At 34.3% G+C, this 21,261-nt stretch overlaps 1 protein-coding gene across 1 annotated transcript in view; it reads right to left on the minus strand.

Annotated features, from left to right (window-relative positions):
- CNTNAP2 (contactin associated protein 2) overlaps positions 1–21,261 on the minus strand; it is a 1,012,072-nt gene that overhangs the window by 508,771 nt on the left and 482,040 nt on the right. Inside the window, exons 5-8 of the mRNA XM_041466404.1 lie at positions 16,992–17,195; positions 14,516–14,700; positions 11,120–11,263; positions 5,122–5,386 (exon numbers count right to left, since the gene is read on the minus strand). Coding sequence (XP_041322338.1) covers positions 5,122–5,386; positions 11,120–11,263; positions 14,516–14,700; positions 16,992–17,195 — 798 coding nt within the window. The remainder of the gene's footprint in view (positions 1–5,121; positions 5,387–11,119; positions 11,264–14,515; positions 14,701–16,991; positions 17,196–21,261) is intronic.

Below are 21,261 nucleotides of genomic sequence, written 5' to 3' on the forward strand. Positions count from 1 at the left end.
AGGGACAAATCTGGCTCTCTGTGAACATTCTAAGTTTCTAATATTCAGACTTGTCTGATGCTAAGTCATCATTCTGACTTTCATGGACAGAATTTCTGTCTCTCATCTCGATCATGCTGACAAGTTCCTCAGGGGTATCTGCCTCCACTTAATAACATTCAGTGTATAATCTACTACCAGTAATGTGAGAAAAACCTGGTGGGAAATTTTATCTTGGCGCCAGAAGTGCACTTGTGCTCTGTGTATACACATTCCCTATTTAAGCCTTCATTTAACCAGCAAGGCAAAAATGCTTCTTGATTCCCACATAAAGTGCCCCAGGGAATTGTCACTGGAAGAGTACCACTTTAGATCTGTCAGAGACAGACATTTTATTACCTGAAGGATGCTATCTTAACCCAAGGTCTAAAGTATAAATGAAATGCAATTCAGGTGACTTGAGATCCAGCAGAAAGACAGAAGGGTGGAAAGCTTCCCAGGGATTCCACAGGGAGAAGATTCATTTATTTAATACAGATAAATATGACAAAAAGATATTCATATCCCAAGTTTTAATAAGTTCATGCTTGACAGGAAGAACAGGACTGAAGCAGCAGCTTCAGTTTTTCTTGAGCAGCAGCTAATACAAGATGTTAACTAATAGAGTTGGAGAGGAAAAAAGAAGCTTTAAGCAGATGAATTCAAGTAAAAGGCAGGAAATTTTGGACACTGAAAATTTCTCTGTTTCTTATGGGCTGAAGGAGATTATGTCCTTTTTGCAATGACTTATCATCAGTACAGTAGGGTAAAGTCCAAGGGAACTTCCTAGACCACCTAGTATTTAAGTAGAGCAGAGAATGTTTAGAAATGAAAGGTCAAAACTGCCTGTGAAAAGATGAGTGAGAAAATAAACAGAGGATACTATTTTAGAATCTGACATCATGGAAACCCAGCCTTTTCTCAAGAGGCAGAGGATATTCTATTCTATATTGAAACAGGGATTTGAGGCAACACATTGTAAAGCCATTAGATGATGCCTCTGGAGTGTTGTTTTGAAAGTTACTATTGTTTCTCTGAGCAAAGTAATACTCTCTGTGTTTTTTAATGTTACCCATTTTTTCCCATGTTGAAAGATTCAGAAAACTTTGGTTTCATTAGGAAAGAATTTTGGTTAGGTTGCTGAAGCAGGTAGATAAAACTAAGTGGAAGAAAAGGAGGTAACTGGGACACAAGCTGTAGCTTAACCCTGCAATGAAGTGGATTTGCATATGGCTTTGGGGAAAGTTTCACAAAAAGTTTTTATAGCCAAGAGACACTTGGGAGTAGGACATTTTCCAGTTGCTTATTTTTCTGTGCTCAAGAAAGACACTAGCTTGTTGAAGCTTATAAATAAATACAAACTTCATCAACAACTTATTCTAATTGCAAGATTACAAATACTGAGTAGATTCTTAGTATGTATTCAAACAATTACTTTTAAACTGCAACAGAATATCAGAATCCTTTAATATGCAAAACTATATTGGAAATCTGCTTTCAAAATGTTCTAAAAACAAGATCACATCTTTCTTCCATCTTGTCAGCCCAGCATTACTTCCATCAATCCCTTGTGTAAATACATCAATTTCTACAAATTTTGCCTGAATCTCATAAGGACAAAACCAAGAATTTAGTCCAAAACTAAACAGAGCAGTAAAGATAAATCTCTTGACTGTTTTCTGAGATTCTTTCCTATTATTAATCCCTATGCTGGGGCATTCACAATTGTAAATATATTAATCAAAGTTTACTTTTCAGAGGAAAAGTCAATAGGATGTTTAACTCTTGATTTATACACAAGCTTTAAGTATTTCACCTGTGTAATTCTGCACAGTCAGTAGCTTATTTCTTCTAATTAAATCTTTATTTCAGCTCTCAGTGGGCTTGATTTTCCTCTTACTAACAGCAAGTTTATTAATATAACTCTCATCAATCAAATGGTGGTAGCATTTTAATGAGATTAATGTAAGAAAAAAGCAAAATCAAAGTTATTGACTTTGCACAAGAGCTTTGCCAGTCTGTTCACAGCTAAGCAGTGCTTATGGATGCTTAACAGAATGCTGGGCAAGGCAGGCATTTTTTACTGTTTAGAAACCTGTTTTAAAAGTACAATTTGCAAGATGATGAAAAAAAGAAAATAATTTGCTCAGGAAGAAAATCAGGCAGTAAGTCTAACTACAAGGGCTAATCATCTTTGTCCTTCTCATATGTAATATAAACTGAAAGTTCATGTGCATATTAATGTAAAATACTCTGCTACACTCAGCATTTTGTTATGCACATTAGAGCATACACCTCACTAACACAGCAAAACATTTATTACTGTTTTTTTACCATCTCTTTATTGCCTCTACCATTTACCTCTCTGAAGTCCAGGATAGGTCATGGACTGGTCATTTTATGACTGTTAAACAACCTACAGCCAGGTCAATTAAAACATGAAATTCTGGATTGCCAGGTCAACACAAAAGTCAGTTGTTTTCTAGCTGTAACACAAAAATGTACGTACTATATGCTACAATATATACAACCATCCCTAATTGTTTTCAGCCCATGTAAAATAAATATGAATTGTTTATAATAGGGATAGATTTAATTATCAGATGTGTTGAGTTAAGGTTGTGGCTTGAAAGAGACTGAAGGCATGAAAGGAGCAGCAAGGTAAACAGTGTCTAACCTAACCAAAGATGAAAATAAAACGTATTTTGCCAAAACAAGAAGTGATTTATAGAAAATTTTCTAGAAACTTCTGATGCAAATATAAACTGTTTTTGTTTTTTTTTTTTTTTAAAAAAAAAAAAACAACTAGTAACAATAGAATGAGAGATGTAGCTAAAGCATGACAGACAGAAGCAATGTCTCATACTAAAGATAATTTTGAACCCCAAACAATGAGTGAAGAAGCTTCAGATACACAAGACCATTTTAATAATATACCAACATTATTTTTCTTTTACATCTTCCAAGAATAAAGTAGTGGGATGACTTATCCTGCCAATAAAGATGAATAAAATTGATCAAGAGACAGAGAATTTAATGAAGAATTGAATGCAGTGAAATCTCCAGCAGGTAGGACATGCAGTTAAATAAATGAAGGAACAATTAAGTGCCTTTTTGAAGACCAAAGGATGACACGAAATGAGACTCTAGCTGGGATCTGATAACACCATAGAAAACTGATTCCTGACAAAAACTGAACAGGCAGCAGGGAAGAGAGGGAGACAAAGAAAACTGCTAAGAACAGACTGCCTGATGGCAGCTCTCCATTTCTCTGATTTTAAATGCAAAGCAATGTCTGCTTCATGGTTCTAATGAATCAACTGTTATCTAAATGTTTTCCCACAGCATGCTATGTAACCTCTCATGATCACTGTATTTACACAGAAGTTAAAGGTTTTGCATTCCTGCTTTTTATTTGACCATTTTAGAGTATTGTATCTCTTCATTCACTGCACTTCTATTTATAATTATTTAATTTGTACTTTTGCAAAGTGTCATCAAAATATAGAAAGCTGTAGCTGCCTTTCTCTCTTTAAATGAAATGCTCACATGAATTAGGTATGAAAGTTCTGTCAAGTCAACAAGAAAACCATTTTCTCCTACTCTCTGATCCCTCCTAGTTATCAAGAAGCACTTCATAAAGCAGTAGTTAGGTAAGGACGTCAGCAGTGCCCAGCTACCAGTGAGAAAATTGGGAATTCAACTGTATTTGAAAAATTGGGAGGCTAGACTCTCCTGTTTATCTGAAATCTGTACCTGCTAAGTTAGAGTGCCCTGAGTCAGTGCATACAACTTTAAGGCATTCAAGGGAAATTGTGACAAATAAAACCAGACAAACCAGAACTCTGTTCCACATAAGCACCTTAACTGCAGAGCTGCGAAGGAACAAGACTCTGCCACCTGCACATCAGCTTACAGCTCTCACGCGAGTCCTACCAGTCAGTACAGCTACTGTTTCTATAACCAGCATTACACTGTGGCCCAGAATGAAGTACTGATGTCCCCAGGTTAACTCCAAAACTGACATTAAAGCCCCTAATGTAAGCAAGTTTGTAAATTATGAGAAGCATATAGAAGAAAGACTAAGAGACATTATCTTGCTCCTGGAAAAATATGCTATTGCAGATGGCAGGCAGAAATGCAGCAGATATGAAACCCAAACCAGATTTGCATTGAGGCTGTGGTTTAAGTTAATCTAATATTTTGTGATAGCCAGGCTGCATTTCTCCCAGCAGAGTCTACTAATACCCTATAGGTTTATTCATACCCTATACATGCAGAAGCCTGCACACTTGACTATGTGAAATTCTCCTTTTTCAGCTGTTAAAAAAAGACAATGAAAAAACTGTGAACTTTTTATCAATAGGACCACAATGGTCAGAAATCTTTGTGCCAAAGGCAGACCATTTTGACTTCTAGAAAACCCAGTAGGTTAATATCATGACATCTGTTAATTCCCCGCAGAAGAAGGGAAAAAGAAGTTTGCTGTGATATTTACTGTACAACAACAGCATCCTTTCTGCAGCCTTACCTGGCAGATGTCATATTTTCCTTTTCTATGTTCACACACATAATTAATTTCACAGGCACTGAAATGCCTGTTGTAACAAAATAACGATAAAGCATTGAAATAAATCTAAGTTTTTAGAGGATAGCTATGCAGATATAAAAAATCCATACAAATAATTATGGTATGAATTGATTTCTTTTTTTATGAGATTTCCTAGTTACTGGAAAATATTAGGAACAGTCTAATTATTAGACTACACCTAGAAAGGGAGTACACACCCATTTTGAAGCCAAATATTTTCACAGAGAAAACTGCAAGACAGAAGGAAGGAAGAAAAAAGAAGAAATGCTGCCTTACAGATAAGGGGTGATTTCTTGACAGAATAAAATCATTCATATATATTTTTTTTTAATCTAGCAACTATTTAAACATTATTGTACCTCTTACTCAATGAAACAGCAAAGGATTTAATATAGTTGTAATATAAATTTTGAATTTTGTAAAAAAATTGTTCCAGTCTTTAGGTACATCATTATTTAAAACAACACAAACCAAAATTATATCAAATTTAAAAAAACCCACAACACACTTACCCGATGAGATGTCTATCCGGTTCTTCTTCACTTGGGAGACGTTGATATGGACACTGACTTTGCCTTCATTTATGTCAATCTCAACATTCCCAAGGTCATCTGCAAAGTGGCTGAAGAGAAGAAGTCCATTTGGGTTCCAGGTCCGGAAAAGGAAACTGACTGAAAACAGATCTTGGCTTGGACGACCAGGAACCTCAAGGTAACTGGTGGCATTGAAAAAGACAGGCACTGTGTGTGGCTCCACACAAGAAAAACTTAAATTTCCCTAAGCAAAACACAAAAAAGAAAAGAAAAAAAAAAAAGAAAAATGAAAAAAAGAAAAAACAAAATGGTAAGATTCCACTAAATTCATAGCTACCTCTAAAAAGTATTCTGGATTTCACTCAACCTAGACTACTGTGATCAATGCACACTGCATCTAAAGATGTGCTGTTAATGTTATCTTTATTGTTGCTACTATAATAGTTACTGATTTTTCTGTTTTTGTCTAGCAGTGGCCCCACTATATTTTGTACTGTACATACACAAAATTACAGGCAGTCGGCCCTGAAGAGTTGTAGTCTCTCAAGCTTTGATGAAAGCATTATTATTTCCAGTTAAAAGATAAAGAAATTAATCACAGATAAACTTGGGCTTGTCTGTGGTCCCCATAGAAACCTATAACAGAACAGCATAAAAAAGAGTGCAGATTTCCAAATACCCTGATATCAATGTGCCAAACAATACAGTACATGATATTCCAAAATAATGATGTATAATACCTGAACAGTCAGCCTCTCTGTTATGCTTTCAACCACATGATACTGCATATGCTAATATTTCAATTCATGAAGCAGAAGAATTTGGAGTGGCTGATCATGAACAACACCAATATTTTTGGATAGTAAATAATTTTGTCTGTAAAGGAAGCTGCAGTTTCTACTCTGTAAAATATTATTATTCAGGAAATTGAAAAAAGATCCAGTCAACTATTGATCTACAAGGCTTTAAAATGTACCTGTAAACAAGACCAGAATTAGGGACACAAATTTTTCTCTCTGGTTCTCATGTAATTTCTCACAACAAAAGACCAAATTGGTGGGATATTACTATTTGTTAATATTTGCAGGGTATTAGCTTTTTTTTTTCTTTTTCTTAAAAATCGTACTTTATAATAATCTATGTCCAGAATTAACTTATTACTGCATGAGTGTAAATATAACAGGAAAACTTCCTCTGCTGAAGAATTCCTATAATATGTGGCAAAGTGGATCCTGTCCTGTGGTTAGGCTTTCTCATGCATTGTTACAGGTGGAAATTATGTGGCAATTTTTGTTCTGTTTGGGAAGAAAGAATTTTATCTGATCCAGTACAGAAATTACTACTAAAATCAAGAGAGCAATTCCTCTAATATTTATTTGTACATTAAAAAAAAAAAAAAAAAAAAAAAAAGAACAACATTTTAAGAGGTACACAGATGTTTAGAGATGTGGTCTACCTAAGCAGTGTTCAAAATCCCAGTAGAAGTCAGTCATCATCTTTTTTGCATCATTAATTTTAAATTCCATATTACTGACTTCCTGATTTAGACTTTTATGTCACATTTCTATATTCATAGTGTATAAATGCATCTGACATTTCATCTTGAGGGGAACTAGAGAATTTGGAAGCAAGACAGGAACTTTGTGTCTGAAAATGTGTGTCAGGACAGATCTAAGTAAATTTTTTAAATAAATAATTATATTCAATTGGAGCTGATGGATGGCATCAATATGCAAGTTCTAGCACTCATTTTCCAATGTCCAAACCCATCACTTTTTAAAAGGACATCACATCAGAGAACAGCTTATGTGTATAATAGCAAGATACAACTGGTCTGGCAGATTCAGCTTCCTATATTGGATTTCCATGTCAAAAAACCAAATGAATAAAAATAATATTTTCTTGACCACTAGGATAAATCCTTTGATTATTTTGCATAACAACCTCTTTTTCCTGCAGAACAGCAGAAATTGTACAGAGTCTACCTCTAAATGCCAGTAGAATTAGTAGGAACTATACAATCATGTAGGCAGCCTCCATGATCAATTAAGGAACATTGATATTTCCAGTAATCTGGAAATAGAGATATCTTTAAAATGATCTCCTAGATTTGTTCCTAAATTTTATGATAAAATGTCAGCATTACAAGTCACATTCTTTTACTGTGCCCAAGTTCCACGGATTAAAAAAAAGAAAATCCAAGGAATTAGGAAAAACCAGCTGACACAACTAAAGAAAACTTTTAGATAACGATGTGATAGAAGAAATTACAGCTACTTTATGATTAAAGAGTAAACATTTCCCTGCTAAACTGCTTGTCAATTCTGGGATGTATTTTTGTGGTTTTGCTTTGCTTTTTGTTTTGTATTGGTTTTTTTTGGGGGTGGTGAGGTTTAAAAGTTGCCTAGAGATTTTTAATTTTACACTTTTAACCAACGAGGCATGAAATCAAAATAGTTAACTCATTTGCTTGAGTAGTTTTAATCTAAACGTTTCTATGTTTGTTACAGAATATTTGTGCTTAAGCCACAAATTTTACATACAGTAGAAAAAGGTGCAGAGAATCTGAAATGCTCTCTGCAAGCCTTGTCTGACACAACTTCTCTTACATAGTTAAGGCAGTCCTGCATAGACACAGAAGGCTACATCATTTTTTGAGAGACGTCATGTCACGGTTCAGTCACAGATTTCAATTAAGAAGTGCTCAGAGAGCATTCTGTTAGGCTTTTTAAGAGTTTCTTTTGCTGCCTTGTTACCAAGAGGAACTAACAATTTTCTCATTACAAGAAGGCTTTTATATCCGATTGACACTCTCCTGTCATCCTGATGTTTTGGATACTTGCATGCATAACACCTATTAATGTTAATGGCACAGAATGCATTCAAATCCTTTTTCACATCAGTTAATGCATTTCCCATGAAAAGCCTAGGTGCATTAAAAATTTCTTGAGAAAGTAACACATAATTCTAATTTCCGTGCTCATTAACATTTTCCCTGCTGAGCTATTGAGATTCATATGAACTGGATTATTGATCCCTTCTATGACTGTAGTTCACAAGATGACCCGTCTTTTAAGTACAACCCATCTTATATAGACTGCTCACTAGTTCTAGGTCAAGGTTTTGAGTTAATTTGCAGCTTGTCTCTGCAATAGCCTCTTCATTTTTCAAAGAGAATGAGATCATTTTCTGTAGATTCAGAGTGACTTGCTGAATAGTTTTCTGGGCAATGACATCTGGAAGTCAATTATATACTGTGCATTTATATTGAAATTCTTGGTCTTATTAGAGATGTTTTCATACTACACTGGCAGGGAAAATGTAAAAACAACTTAATTTGTGTAGCTTGAGCTGTGCACTGTGATCTTTCATCTATATGGCAAATTAGATTAATGTTTACTTATAAATCAATTTTGCCTGTCCACATTCAAACATAATCCCTTGTGTAAAATACTACTGTAAACACCTTTCCCAATTAAAAGACCTACTGGCTGAATAGGAAGCTCCCAAAAGACAGCTAATAAGTTTGTTAAGACTATACTATCTGTTAAATCAGGATGGATCATATAGTATGGGCAATGCATTACACACTAATGCCGTCTTAAACATCACAAAAGAATCAAAACATTTTTTTCCGTTTACCTTCTGAATCTAAATAAAATGTGTTACTAAAGTCAGCATTGGACTTTATTTAAATTTAAAATGCTTTTAATTTGTCTTTTTATCCTTACTCTTCAAAAAAGCAAAAGGTGCTTGATGGTGCTGTTTTTATTCATAACATGTATGTATATGAGACACAATTTTTTAAAAAAAATTAATTTTGTTCAGAGAAAAACAAAGATCATCATCTTCTTATCATCTTTGATTTTCTGGGCCTTCTCATTTTTTATAATCAATTTGTCAAGTCCCTTTCAATGTGTGATTTCTGAAATTCAACTGTCTTCATCAAGGAATATTATTTTCTTTCGTTTCACACCTCTTTAAAATCCTTATTTTCTCTGAATTTATCCTTTCTTTGTATTATTTCTCACAACCAGAGTGATTACTTTGCTTGTATCAGCCACATTATATTGTGTGTGTTGTGTCTCCTGTTATGTGTTTGTACAGAATCTCCTACAATGGAGCTTTGATCCCTGTTGGGTTTCTTGAGAGCCATCATCATAAACATGCTTAACAACAACAATATGTTCAAGAAAGTCTATTTCTCTTGCTAAATCAGGCTAAAAACTAGAAGAAAAATGTTTTTGTAAAACATAAAAATCCATGTTGATTTAGTTAGAGTAAAATTGATTTTGCCTTTGAAGAGCTGAAGCAATTTAAGTATTTCTACTGAAAACAAAGATTGCTTCTGTTTTTCTAGTCATTCTCAGAACTGGAAATCAACAGAAGCATCAAATTAAAGTGGCATATCATCTCTTGATGTGGCACTAATACTGCCAGAGCTTCTTGTGTGGATTCTATTTTCATGGGTAAAAGAATTTTAAAAGTAAAGAAACAAATGAAGAAACAACCTGCAATATGATTTTTCAGACCTTACATGTCTGCTAGTTATGTCACACTTTTGAGAGGCTAGGACTTCAAAGGACAGGATTTGCACTATTGGAACTTCTTAAGCAACACTTCAGAAAGAGGCTTTAAGAGTATGTCCTACTAAATTGCAGTGGAATTGATTGAGCAAAATGGAAAGATTGCTCCTGCACAAAAATTATTTTTAAATTCAGGCATTAATCTTTCAAAATCATGCTTACATTAAAGCTGAAAATGCCCTGCAGGAAGGAAATCTCATGTAATTATGAAAAAAAAAAATTAAAAAACGTTAAAGTTTAGGACTTCATTAGATTGCGTTGAAAAAATTTTAAAACTGGAATCTTAATGAAAAGAATATATATCATATTCTTTGCATTTGACAATACTGATGAAATTTATATATAGAAAAGATTATAGATGTCAGGCTGTAATACTGAGTTTGTATAGGCAAACATCACATTCTCACCATTTTCCTTTGGATTTTCCTGACCATTTAGTCATACAATGACATGAAGCTTCAGTTTTACTATCCAGGGATAATTAATCCTTTGCATGACATCATCACTGCATATGTATGTCTTAACAATTTATTACAAGAAGGATATGAAATTGTGTAAACCTACATATTGTTAGCAGGAATTTGTGAAGTATGTAAGCTTGTACACAAGAAAGCCTTGAAAAGTTATTCAAACCATCTCAAACTCACAGCAATAATACATTTATTTCTTACCTACATTGCCTTTATATGCCAGCAAGCATTTTCAGAAACACTTAGAACTTTAAAAACAGAGAAATCAAAGTACATTCTTTCTTAATCACCTCCCCATAAAGCCACAAGTCTGAACATTAAAGCAGCTGTGAACACTTAAGCCACAGCAAAAATAGAGTAAAATGCTAATAAACTCTGTAATGTTAATAAGCAAATAATGATTTTCAAGTATAATATCTTGAGGTTTTTCAGAAGTATCAGAAAAGACTGTAGAAGCATTCTCATCCAAAGACTTTTGCACTAAAGCAATCCAACTAGCTCAGCAGGGATGGAATATTACCAGGATTTAAAAGCCACAAGAAAGCTACAATTCATTTAACAATAAATCTTGTCTGCACTGGTTTCGGACTACTATAATTTGAGAAGAAAGGGAAAAAGCACTTACTGTTTCAGTTGATTTTCTTTAAAAAAGCAAAAACTAAACTATCTGACTTACACTAAAGGTTAATTTTTGAAAGATGAAACAAGACCCCCGAAATAAAATGTTCATACATGATAATAATTTTCTAAAAGTCACAAATGCACATACAGTAAGATCTTTGGATTTCTGGTAAAATTTGCTTTGTGTTTTATATGATTGCAGTATATCACAAGAATATCAGCTACACAATCTCAAAAACATTCTAGTCTTCTTTAGAAGGAGAAGCAGAAGGGTAGATGACCATGAAGTTATGATCTTACCACATTTGAAGGTTCCAATTTCTTCCTCCTGGCAAGGTCAGTGATATTATTGCCATTGTAGTTGATGCTCTCCATGCAGCCTTTGAAATTTTTCCTACTGTTAGAACTTGGCTTGCCAGAAAAAGGCATGCCTCCAAAGGTTATCTTCAAACGAAACAGAAAAATGGCAGATAGTGGAATGCAAAGATTTTAAAGAATTTTGTTGTACATGTATTTGCTTTCTTTGAACACTCAACCATGGCAAAATAGAGAGCTGGCAGCACTCTTTACAGAAAAAGGATGAATCAAAATAAATATTGCAAAATCAGAAAAAAAAAAGAATTGTAATTAATTTTAATTATTTGTGGTAGCCAAACCCAAGTATTATTCCAAATGTCCAAACAGTGAACAGGCACACATCACAGTTGTTCATATGTGAACAGTTCTTCTAATTGCTATTGGAAAATAAGCATTTCAAACAAGGGAATTGGGACAAATTTCCATCACAGCATTTTTCTAAACAAATGTAGACATGAAATTAGCCAGATAATCTGATTCAAATCATTCACTCAGCTCTAACTGTGTGCCAGATCTCAGACTCCAGCACAGCAGTGGTGGGCTCCAATGTGGCCTGTAATCCTGCTGTAATACTTATATGTCTACTTCACCCAGAAAAATTTACAGAATCACACGGTTAAAGATGCAATCCCCTGGTAGACAGAAGGACCTTTCACTACCAAGAACACGCTTTTGTCATGTAGTTATAGTCAACGGGGAGTTACCCCTTGATTTATCTGGTCAAATTATCTCCTTAGAGAGGATCAAGACAACTACTGCAAGGAGTCAGTCATCAAATTCAAATAGGAATTGGTTTTTGTCTTACAGCTGAACTTCATTACCCTGGGTAATTGATTCTGGGTTATCCATAATCTATAGTGCTAAAAACTTAGAAATCCAAATATTTACAAACTAAAAGTGTTCATCTTTAATGAGTGACATTTCTGTTGCTCCGTAGAGATGATATAGGTCTCTGCCACATAATGGTCCTTATGGAAATGATTGGAAGTGAATAATGTTACATGTTTTCATTAGTATTTTGCAGCTCAAATGCCAAGAATAAGGGTCTCATAAGATTAGTCCCTGCAATCGGTGTTAGTTTATTATATTCATTAGATGATGGCATAAATAGCAATGACACCTTGGTTTCCTGCCCCACAAATATTCAGAAAAATATCAATTTGTAGTCTTTTGCTAAGATTTTGCAGAATTAATCTTTTAAATATTATTCATTGTCCATTCCCTTTGTTATTAACAACAGCAAGAGAACAGAGCTCTAAGCTGACATTTTCAGTTTTAAATGCATGTGAGATATCAGTTTCTATCCCGAAGAGGAGGCTTCCACTTGGCATATACAAACAGCTAAAACTATACAGCTGAACTCTAAAACCTTTATAAACCACACATACCAGCTTTTGGTGTGTAAGTCTTGTGGGGACATCATCGGGTATTGTAAATTTACTTGACTTGACTTTAGAGAAGATACAGCTCTTCAGATGGAGAAAGGGACTGTAATATTTTAATGGTTGTCAAGCATTTTATGCATGTTATAATCATGGGATTGGATTAAATAAAATATAAAAATTAAATTAAAAAATAAAGAATTTTGAAGAAAAGCAGAAAAAGCATAAAAAAAGAAGAAAAACATATGTGACAGTGAGTTAAGAGCAACTTATGAGACTATTCTTTGATCTCGAAAATGCAATCAGAACTTATGTTTGTTCCTTTTTGTTGTATTTATACTTAATTTTCTGAAAGAGAGTAACCTAGAAACTATTTTATCTATGAAAAATAGTTTTGATTGCTTTGGTTTTATTCCCTTTTAATCCCAAAGACAACATCTTTAAATTTAGACTGTGGTGTCTAGCTCTAAAACCAGTGAGATAACAGTGAGGAAAGGAAGGAGAAGAGATTAAGTCTCTTGAGTTTATATGAACCACAGACATACACAAACACACACACACTCTCAAATAAGTTCAATTAAACACAGGGAGATCCATGTATATGGAAAATGAAATGTATCTTTGAGAACTGCCAGTGAGGTCTCTTTATACAGAGAGGATGGGAAGGTGAATGCACTGAATTCAGCTCTTACTGGAGATGCAAACATATGCAATATGTTTGTTATGTAAACATTACATATATATATATATACATATATATATATATATGTGTATGTGTGTCTGTGCGTGTTCACAAATTACCCAACCCTGGCTTTTGGCATTCAGCCTTTTTCTCACTCACTTAAAAGCCTTTAATAAAATCTATTTCTATGAGTTTTAAGTAGCTCAGTTCAGATCTTCAGTGCTCAATATTTAATAGGGGTGCAGGCAAATTTGCTTGTTATTGTCTTATTAGAGCTACCAGCTAATAATGTGTTCATACACATTTTTTGGAATATAATAAAATATTTGACTCAGGAACATTTACAGTTATAATTACTTTTTTCAAACATTTCATATATTCTTGGTCAAAAAATTGTAAAAATATAAATACACAAGTTAATTCAAACTTTTTCTCATTACATCATTTATATTCGCTCTTACATCTTAAAAAGTCCTAAGGGTGGAAATTATATATCTGGTGCAGCCAAACAAATTAATTCTTATTAGAAGCAGCAAAGAGTGTAAAAAAATATTATACAAAGATTGCAATAACCAGTGTGTTGAACTTCATGTACAGATTAGAGGTGCTAAATTCATAAGAGCTGAAGCTGTAGTGTAATCAAACAATAAATCCACATTTAATTACTACCAGCACTTGTGTGCATTAACATGATTGATTAAACAAGTTTTCTTACAACTTTCCTAACTCTTCATTGCTTTTTTCACAATAGAAGTTACTGGTGCCATATTTGTGAAAATACAAGGAAGTATCTACCTACCTAAGACAGGACAGATCAAGATCTGTATTAATAAAAAGGTTCTAACCTGCTTCCTTTGCTAAAAATAAATACTAACACCACAGATTAAAGCTTTCTGATTCAAGAGCAAAATTATCACCTGAGTGGAACAACAGATTGCACCATACTTTTTAAAATGTACTTCCTGTTTAGAGCAGCTGCTTTTAGAGCTTTTTAAAATCATGTATGCCTATCTTGCTGAATAACACACATCTCCCACTTTAAAACAAAGAGCTGAGATGATTGTTACACCAGATGGGACTTGGTAGGCTAATTAAGAGAAACACAATTTACACTTAAGAGAGAACGCTGTTGGAAAGAAAGTTTCAGGAAATGTAAGGGAATAAGTAATCAAAACAAATGAATGACAAATTAAGAAAACATGTTAAATTATGTTAGCTTTCTTATTAGACTTTATACAAGGAATTTGAATGAGAAGAAAAAGTTTCACTGCCTACCTCATAGTCCAGGTCCAGATAATCAAATTCTCCATTTGTTCTGAAGTGCTGCATGTGTCTGTCGAGGGTGAGATTGATGTTCCTGCCGTGGCGCTCTATGATGATGGAGTGCCAGTGGTGATCGTCCAAGAGGCTGCCTGTTGTCACAGATGTGTGGCCAAAAATAGAGCCAAGCTGGTTGCTGCCTGAGAACAGAAACAATAGCTTTTCTCACCTCATACTAGTCAGGCAAGCATTTTCCTCTTTCTTTGTCATTTTTTCACCTGAATCATACCAGACACGAAATTAACTGGAGGAAGTCAGTGTGCTATGAAGCTGGGGTCTGCCCAGTGGAGAGTTGCTGCCACCAGTACAAATAGCTAGACATATAAAGCAAACATCTGATCACTGAACTGTCTAAATATATGTATAAATTCGTAACAGCAGTTATTTGGAAATGAACCTGGGAAGCAATGCCAATTTTCAGTCGTAAAGATGTTTTCATCAAGGGTTTCCTACTTTTGCTCCTACTTCACAGAAAAGAAAAGCTGTCACCTCTGGGCCAGATCCTGAGCTGCATTGGAACTGTACTGATTTATGAATGTTGGGGAGGACATGGAGCCTGATAAAAAACTTTGGCCAAAACAGCCAAAATCTCACTCTTGAGTTCTATGCTCTGTGGCCTTTACCAGTATCATTATACCAGCAAGCAGAGGGGAAAAGGCTCAGTGCAGACTGAACTAACAACAGCAAAAACCATCTTCTGCTAATACAGCTTATTTTGGTATGTTATTCTGAAGCAATCTTCCTATTCTGGAAGTCAAACTGCTAGCAAGAGTAGTTTTGCAATTCTCTGCTGTGTTATCCAGGGGGTTTTGCCAGTGTGGTTGTGCTACTCAGAGATCACATCTCATTGCCATCTGACTGACATAGCTAAGCCAGCAAAGGTTGATAGCATGGATCCCAACTGAAGCAGCAAATGACTAATTCAGCAGTAAGTGTGAAAAATTGCTGCGCTGCTCAATAACTCAGTGCAATCTTCCATGTTCTGAATACATGAGGACTTAAGGCATTTCGGAGGCTGAGAATTTCTTACCCTTAAGAATGCCTGCAACTGAGACATTAAAGTTTGTGCATGCTGAAAACACATTCTGGCAAATTCCATTTCCATGGCTTAAGACATTACTTCCCTACAAATGACTATCCTGCCTTTATGCTGAAGGCCAATGGTCCTGTTGGTTAAAAAATAAAGTAGAATTGCATGTGTGTCATTGAGCCTCAGTTTCTTCAATGCAAACTGAAATGCAGCGCAAAGTGAAACCTAAATCCACTCCTGTCTCCCCATCCTTCCCCCAGTCCCTGGTGTTTGAAGCTAAGTCACTGGATCTCACCATGCAAGATGAGCATCCCTTTCTATCTTTTCTGATGCAAAGACAACACTCAGACAGAGGAATAATAACACCATAAAGCATTACATCTGTTTATTGAGTGCGTGTCACAGGGCCTAGTCCCATTTATCGGCCTAATGATTTAAGAGCATGCTCACCAAACTCTTATATATGGAAGTTAAAATAGCTCATAAAGACAGTTTGTGCTGAAAATTATAGAGGAACAGGAAATGAAAGGGTTACTACTGCAACGAAAATGGTTAAAAATAGGTAACTGTTATAGTTACCTCATCATCTGTTCATGTTGATTGTTAGAAAAAGAACAGTAGAAAATGCTAGTGGAAATAAGTATTATTCGATGTAAATAACAAATGGAACAATTTACTCTTCATGTGTGTATAAGAGAACTAAGGAAAGTTGCATGAAATCTTTTTCTAAGGCTCTTTTGTTTGAATGGAAAAATACCTCAAACCATATAAATGTGAATGGTTTTTATAATAAATGTACTTTATAAATCCAGTCACTTATGGGCCTGTAGCCCTCTACTGGGAGGACTGAAACTAGAGCGATATGTACAGGATTTCATCATAAAATGGCCTGATTAAATAATCTGTTTCTTTTCCTTTCCTAGTCCTCCTTCTCAGACTCTGGGAAGGCTGCTGAACTCCAGTTCCATGCAGGCTGTAGCTTAGTAGACTGGTACTATTTTTTTTTTTTTTCTGCAAGATTCCTAAGTGTGACCTACATTCCTCCAGAAGTGACAACAGTGTCCTTTTCTCACACAAAGCCACAGCTGAGACCAAATATAATTCTGGCAAGCTTTTTTTTTTTGTTGTTGTTTGTAGTAATGACAATATATTGTTGATCTTGCTTTCCTGTATGATCTTCTTTTCAGAGTATCTCACACAAAGTAAAAGGGACAGGATGGAACTAAACACACATGCACACTCCCTCAACAGACAGGAAGGGAATTAACAACATTTTCAATAAATTGTCTGATGAAATGATGCAGTTTACCAAATTACTGTGGGAAAAAGGATGAAATGTTTGACCAAAATTTTTTGTGGGAGAGCTGAAATCTACCACAAAACCAAACAATCAAAACATACCTAAATTTAAATTTAGAACAAGTTTGGCTTTCTTCAGTTCCAAGGTGATATAATCTCCTTGCTGTCCTTCTCCGTGGAAGATTACACCTTCACTTTCAGATGTCTTAAATTTCAGAGAGATGACATCTTTCAGTGTTTTCATTTTCTTGTTCCTGAATCTGTATGGTAACACTACATGGCCATCAAAATTGATAACATCAGCCCCTAAAGGAAAAAGAAAATAAAATAATTGATGAGCGACTATATATTCCTATGGCCACTGAAAAAACAGACATACCATATGCAGATTGTACCTTAACAGAATAAAAAATGTGCAGATGTGAACACATTGTATATACATTTTCTTTTGTACAAAATTTAATGCCATAAAAAGTAAGAAGCAGGCAGAATATAAATTTAATCCACATAAAGTAAAAATAGAAAAAATCAGATTTGGGAGGAAAAATGCTACAACTGTACTCAAAGACTTTCAATTTCTCTCAAATACAGTTGCTGCCATGTACATTTACCTAATTATAGCTCAAAATGAAAGATAAACATCTGAGTGGTGATTAATAAATCGTTTGATAAGTCTTTAAAATTCACTATAAGTATCTGCAAGGACAGTAAACAATAAAATATGAGTCCAGGGTAACTGCCTGACAATTTCAGATTTTGTATAAAACAGACATAAGCCTTGTATATTTAGTGAAATGGCAAGTAAGTTGTGACCTCAACCAATTTTGAGCAGAAAAAAACCCCTCTGACATTTGACCTATTTTTTATCATGTTTGATTTTGTTCAAAATATGTGGAAAGTGAGGGATACAAACCTTTAAGGTCAATTCCATAGTCATATATGTGTTGCATAATAACACTAAAAAAATTTGTTTTGTCTTATTTTCATGACACAATCTCTATTCTAAAGAATGAACACCAATTTTCCACAATTTTCTGGATGCTAGAGCCACAGTAAAAATAGCTGCAGAACTGGATTCCATTCAACAGATGCGTTTATTGAATCTTGTCACTTAAGCTGAGTTCCGTAAAAGGTTTCAAACAGATATTTATCTATAAAAATTTACACATATTTAAGAAATCCCCTTTGTAAGTTGCTAATAATCAAATCACCAGTGTCTTAGCAACTATTTGTATGAACATTTCAACCTCACTGCTGACAACTAACAATTTGAATAGTTGTTAAGTAAAATTCTTCCTGTTTTTCAAAAGCATTTATGCTCCTGATTGACACACCATATTCATTCATGCTCTGAATGAAAAGAAGGATGGCATTTTATCATATATTCTTCAACCACATCTGATTTTTGCCTTCTTTTGTGGTCTGCTCTTCAGGGATTTCTTGCAACTTTTTAAACTTCCTAACTTGTTTTTGTTATTATTGTGGGAATTAATTTAAAACTTCCATCCCCTCTCAAAAACAGAGACAAACACATTCCTATTGTGCAATTAACACAGAAGTCTGTTTCAAAACTCTATTAAAACACTATGTATACTTTGTCTAACTGCATATTTTTCAATTTGAATTCACACAGCCAAGACTTCCTAAACCTGCAAAGACTTCCGAAGAAGTAATGAACTGTGATCCCCCTATTATTTATGCCAACTAAATTGTGAAGAATTTTATTAGGTACATAAAATATGAGCCTTAGAAATGATTGTGATATCCCATATTATCACCATACATCTCATTTTTGTCAGAATTCAACAATATATCTTAGAAATATCACTTTTCTTTATTAAAAAAAATCTCTTAAATTGCAAATTTCAATAATAAATATGCATTAAGCCTTAAGTACAGTTAGAACTCTCAGCCTAATCTGGTTCTTCTGAATGACAAATTCCAGCCATGGGAGTCAGCTCTAAGTTAAATATCAAAATGGTATGTTTTATTTGTTGTGCAATAAATCCATTTAGAAGTAATCAGCATGAAAGGGGGCACTTTTACTTGGGCATGGATGCAGAAGTATTCAGAAGCAATGGAATTTCAGAAGTGGGGTTATCATAACTCAAGTAAATCCATTCCTTCTGAAATGATTACTTTTTTTTTTTAAGAAATAAAGTAAATTGTTAGAAAAATAATGCAAGAAAGACTTTATGAGCCAGTTGGTTATATTTGCCTTGCAAGCTGTCAAGAAATCTGAGAAATCAATTCTTGAGATTTTTGTATGTAAAACCAACTTTTAGAAAAACATGAAATATATTTATAGAAAAAAAATGCAGTATGAAAGTCATCCTTTTATCACAAAAAATCTTACCTTTATGTAAAGGAAATTTGCTATAGAGATCATGCTCTTTTGAATCTACATACAAATGCCTGGCACAAGTGTTATAAATGAAAGAAAATTGATGGACATTACACCTTAAGTAAACTTCATACCAAATATACATCATAAAAAGGTGATTCCACATGCAATGTGTGAGATTGTCTTCCATAAAATTTCTTAAATTTACTTTCTGATGGTTACGGAAACTCCTGTATGGAGTATATCAGTTTTCTCCTAAGGCCAGCTGGTACCACTTTGTAATATCTGAAAAAGTTGGCTTAACAGTCAGGGATCTGACCCACAGCTGATCAGGACCATGCAGTTTTGTGGACTCACAATACTTCCGTAACAAGGCAAGTATCCCCTTCTGTTCCTACATCATTGTTACTGTTGCATAGGTGTACTCATTCTTTGAAGAAAATTTATATTATACACTTTAACGAAGCTGAGTAAAAAGGCCACATTTTTCCAGAATACATCCCTGACTTTCCATGTTTTGAAAATAATTTAATCCAAAAAAGAAACTGCAGTTATCTTTGATTAAGCAGATTTTTTTTATGCATGGCTATACTCTCAGCATGGTCTGAATGATAATTCAATCACCTGAAGATTACACAGCAATTATGTTTAAGAGTAATCATATGTACACTGTAGTAATGACTTGTGTTCTTTCTATGATGACACTCAGATATTTAATATTATGATAATTACTATAGTGCAGAATGCTGCTCAGACAGTAAAACATATAATTCTTCTAATTTCAGTGTAAATATATAATTTTTCTCCTCCTTAGACACTCATCTATCAGCATTAGGAGGAAAAAGACCGAAGCCATCACATGAAGTATGTTTACGTGCAGTCAGTGACTGTTGTCAGAGGCTACTACTGTAATGGGGAAAACCTTCATAATAAAAGATAAAAAAAGAGAGAAACTGAGAGAAGAAAGAAGAAGAAAATGAAGAAAAAAAGGGGGAAAGAAAACATGAAAGTTTTTTTCTTAAATTACATGGAAATGGGAAGTGCAAATCTGATTACTTGCAATTTGATTTCTGCCCTACTAGATTTCCTATTATATAGATAGATTGGAAAACAGTGCTAAAACAGTAAAACTATAATACCACTTTCCTTTGGCTAGATAGATGTGTTAGGCCTTATCACTGTAAATGCTTGAGACCACATTAAAGTCCTTTCATTAGTTAATGCATCATCAATTTTCCTCCAAAAAATATTACAGAAAGCCTTGCAAAGATTGACAGGATATTGGGTGACAAATGTGACCCTATTCACAAATCTCAAAGGAAGCTAAATCCCCAGCCACAGGTCTTCCTACCTATGCTTTTGTCCTGTACTTTTGGCTACATGCAGGATTTGGCAAAATTTGATCAGGGCATCAAATTTATTTGATACAAAACAACTTATAAACTAATTACAAGGAAACAGCCCCAAATCAGACTCAAGCTCCAGAACTTCTCTATTTCCTCCATTTATTGTGAAAGAAATATAACTATCTTCAATGCCAGCACTTTAAGAATGAAGAAGTGCTCATTCACAAAGACTCATGAGATACTAAGACTTCTTCACAGCTACTTAGCTGCTTTGATCAAGGTACTGCCTGGAGTTACTAAAAAATCCCGGCTTTCTGACACAGTAAAATAACAGCGATCAAAACAAATCAGAATAGCAAAGTGCTTTCCAGAAAAATGTTTACCACACCGTGAACAAAAACCATGGCAATATGTTTCTCCTCCTAAATTACAAATTTAACATGTGCACATATTTTTAAACTGCTACTGATCTCTGAATGATTGACTCTTCAAAGCCTGTACAGAATATTTCAGTGGGATTAAAGATATAAGAGATCTGTACAACTGACAGACAGCGACCTTCAGTGAAATTTTCCCACTCTGTTATCTCTCATCCATTTTTTCATCTGCTTAAATCATCTGTTTAGACTAAATGAGCTTTAGGGAAAAGATCCTTACTTTTAGCATTCTTTTCTTACCCCAT

The sequence above is a fragment of the Pyrgilauda ruficollis genome, unplaced genomic scaffold (assembly GCF_017590135.1).
Source record: "Pyrgilauda ruficollis isolate IOZ18807 unplaced genomic scaffold, ASM1759013v1 scaffold2, whole genome shotgun sequence".
Taxonomy (NCBI): domain Eukaryota; kingdom Metazoa; phylum Chordata; class Aves; order Passeriformes; family Passeridae; genus Pyrgilauda; species Pyrgilauda ruficollis.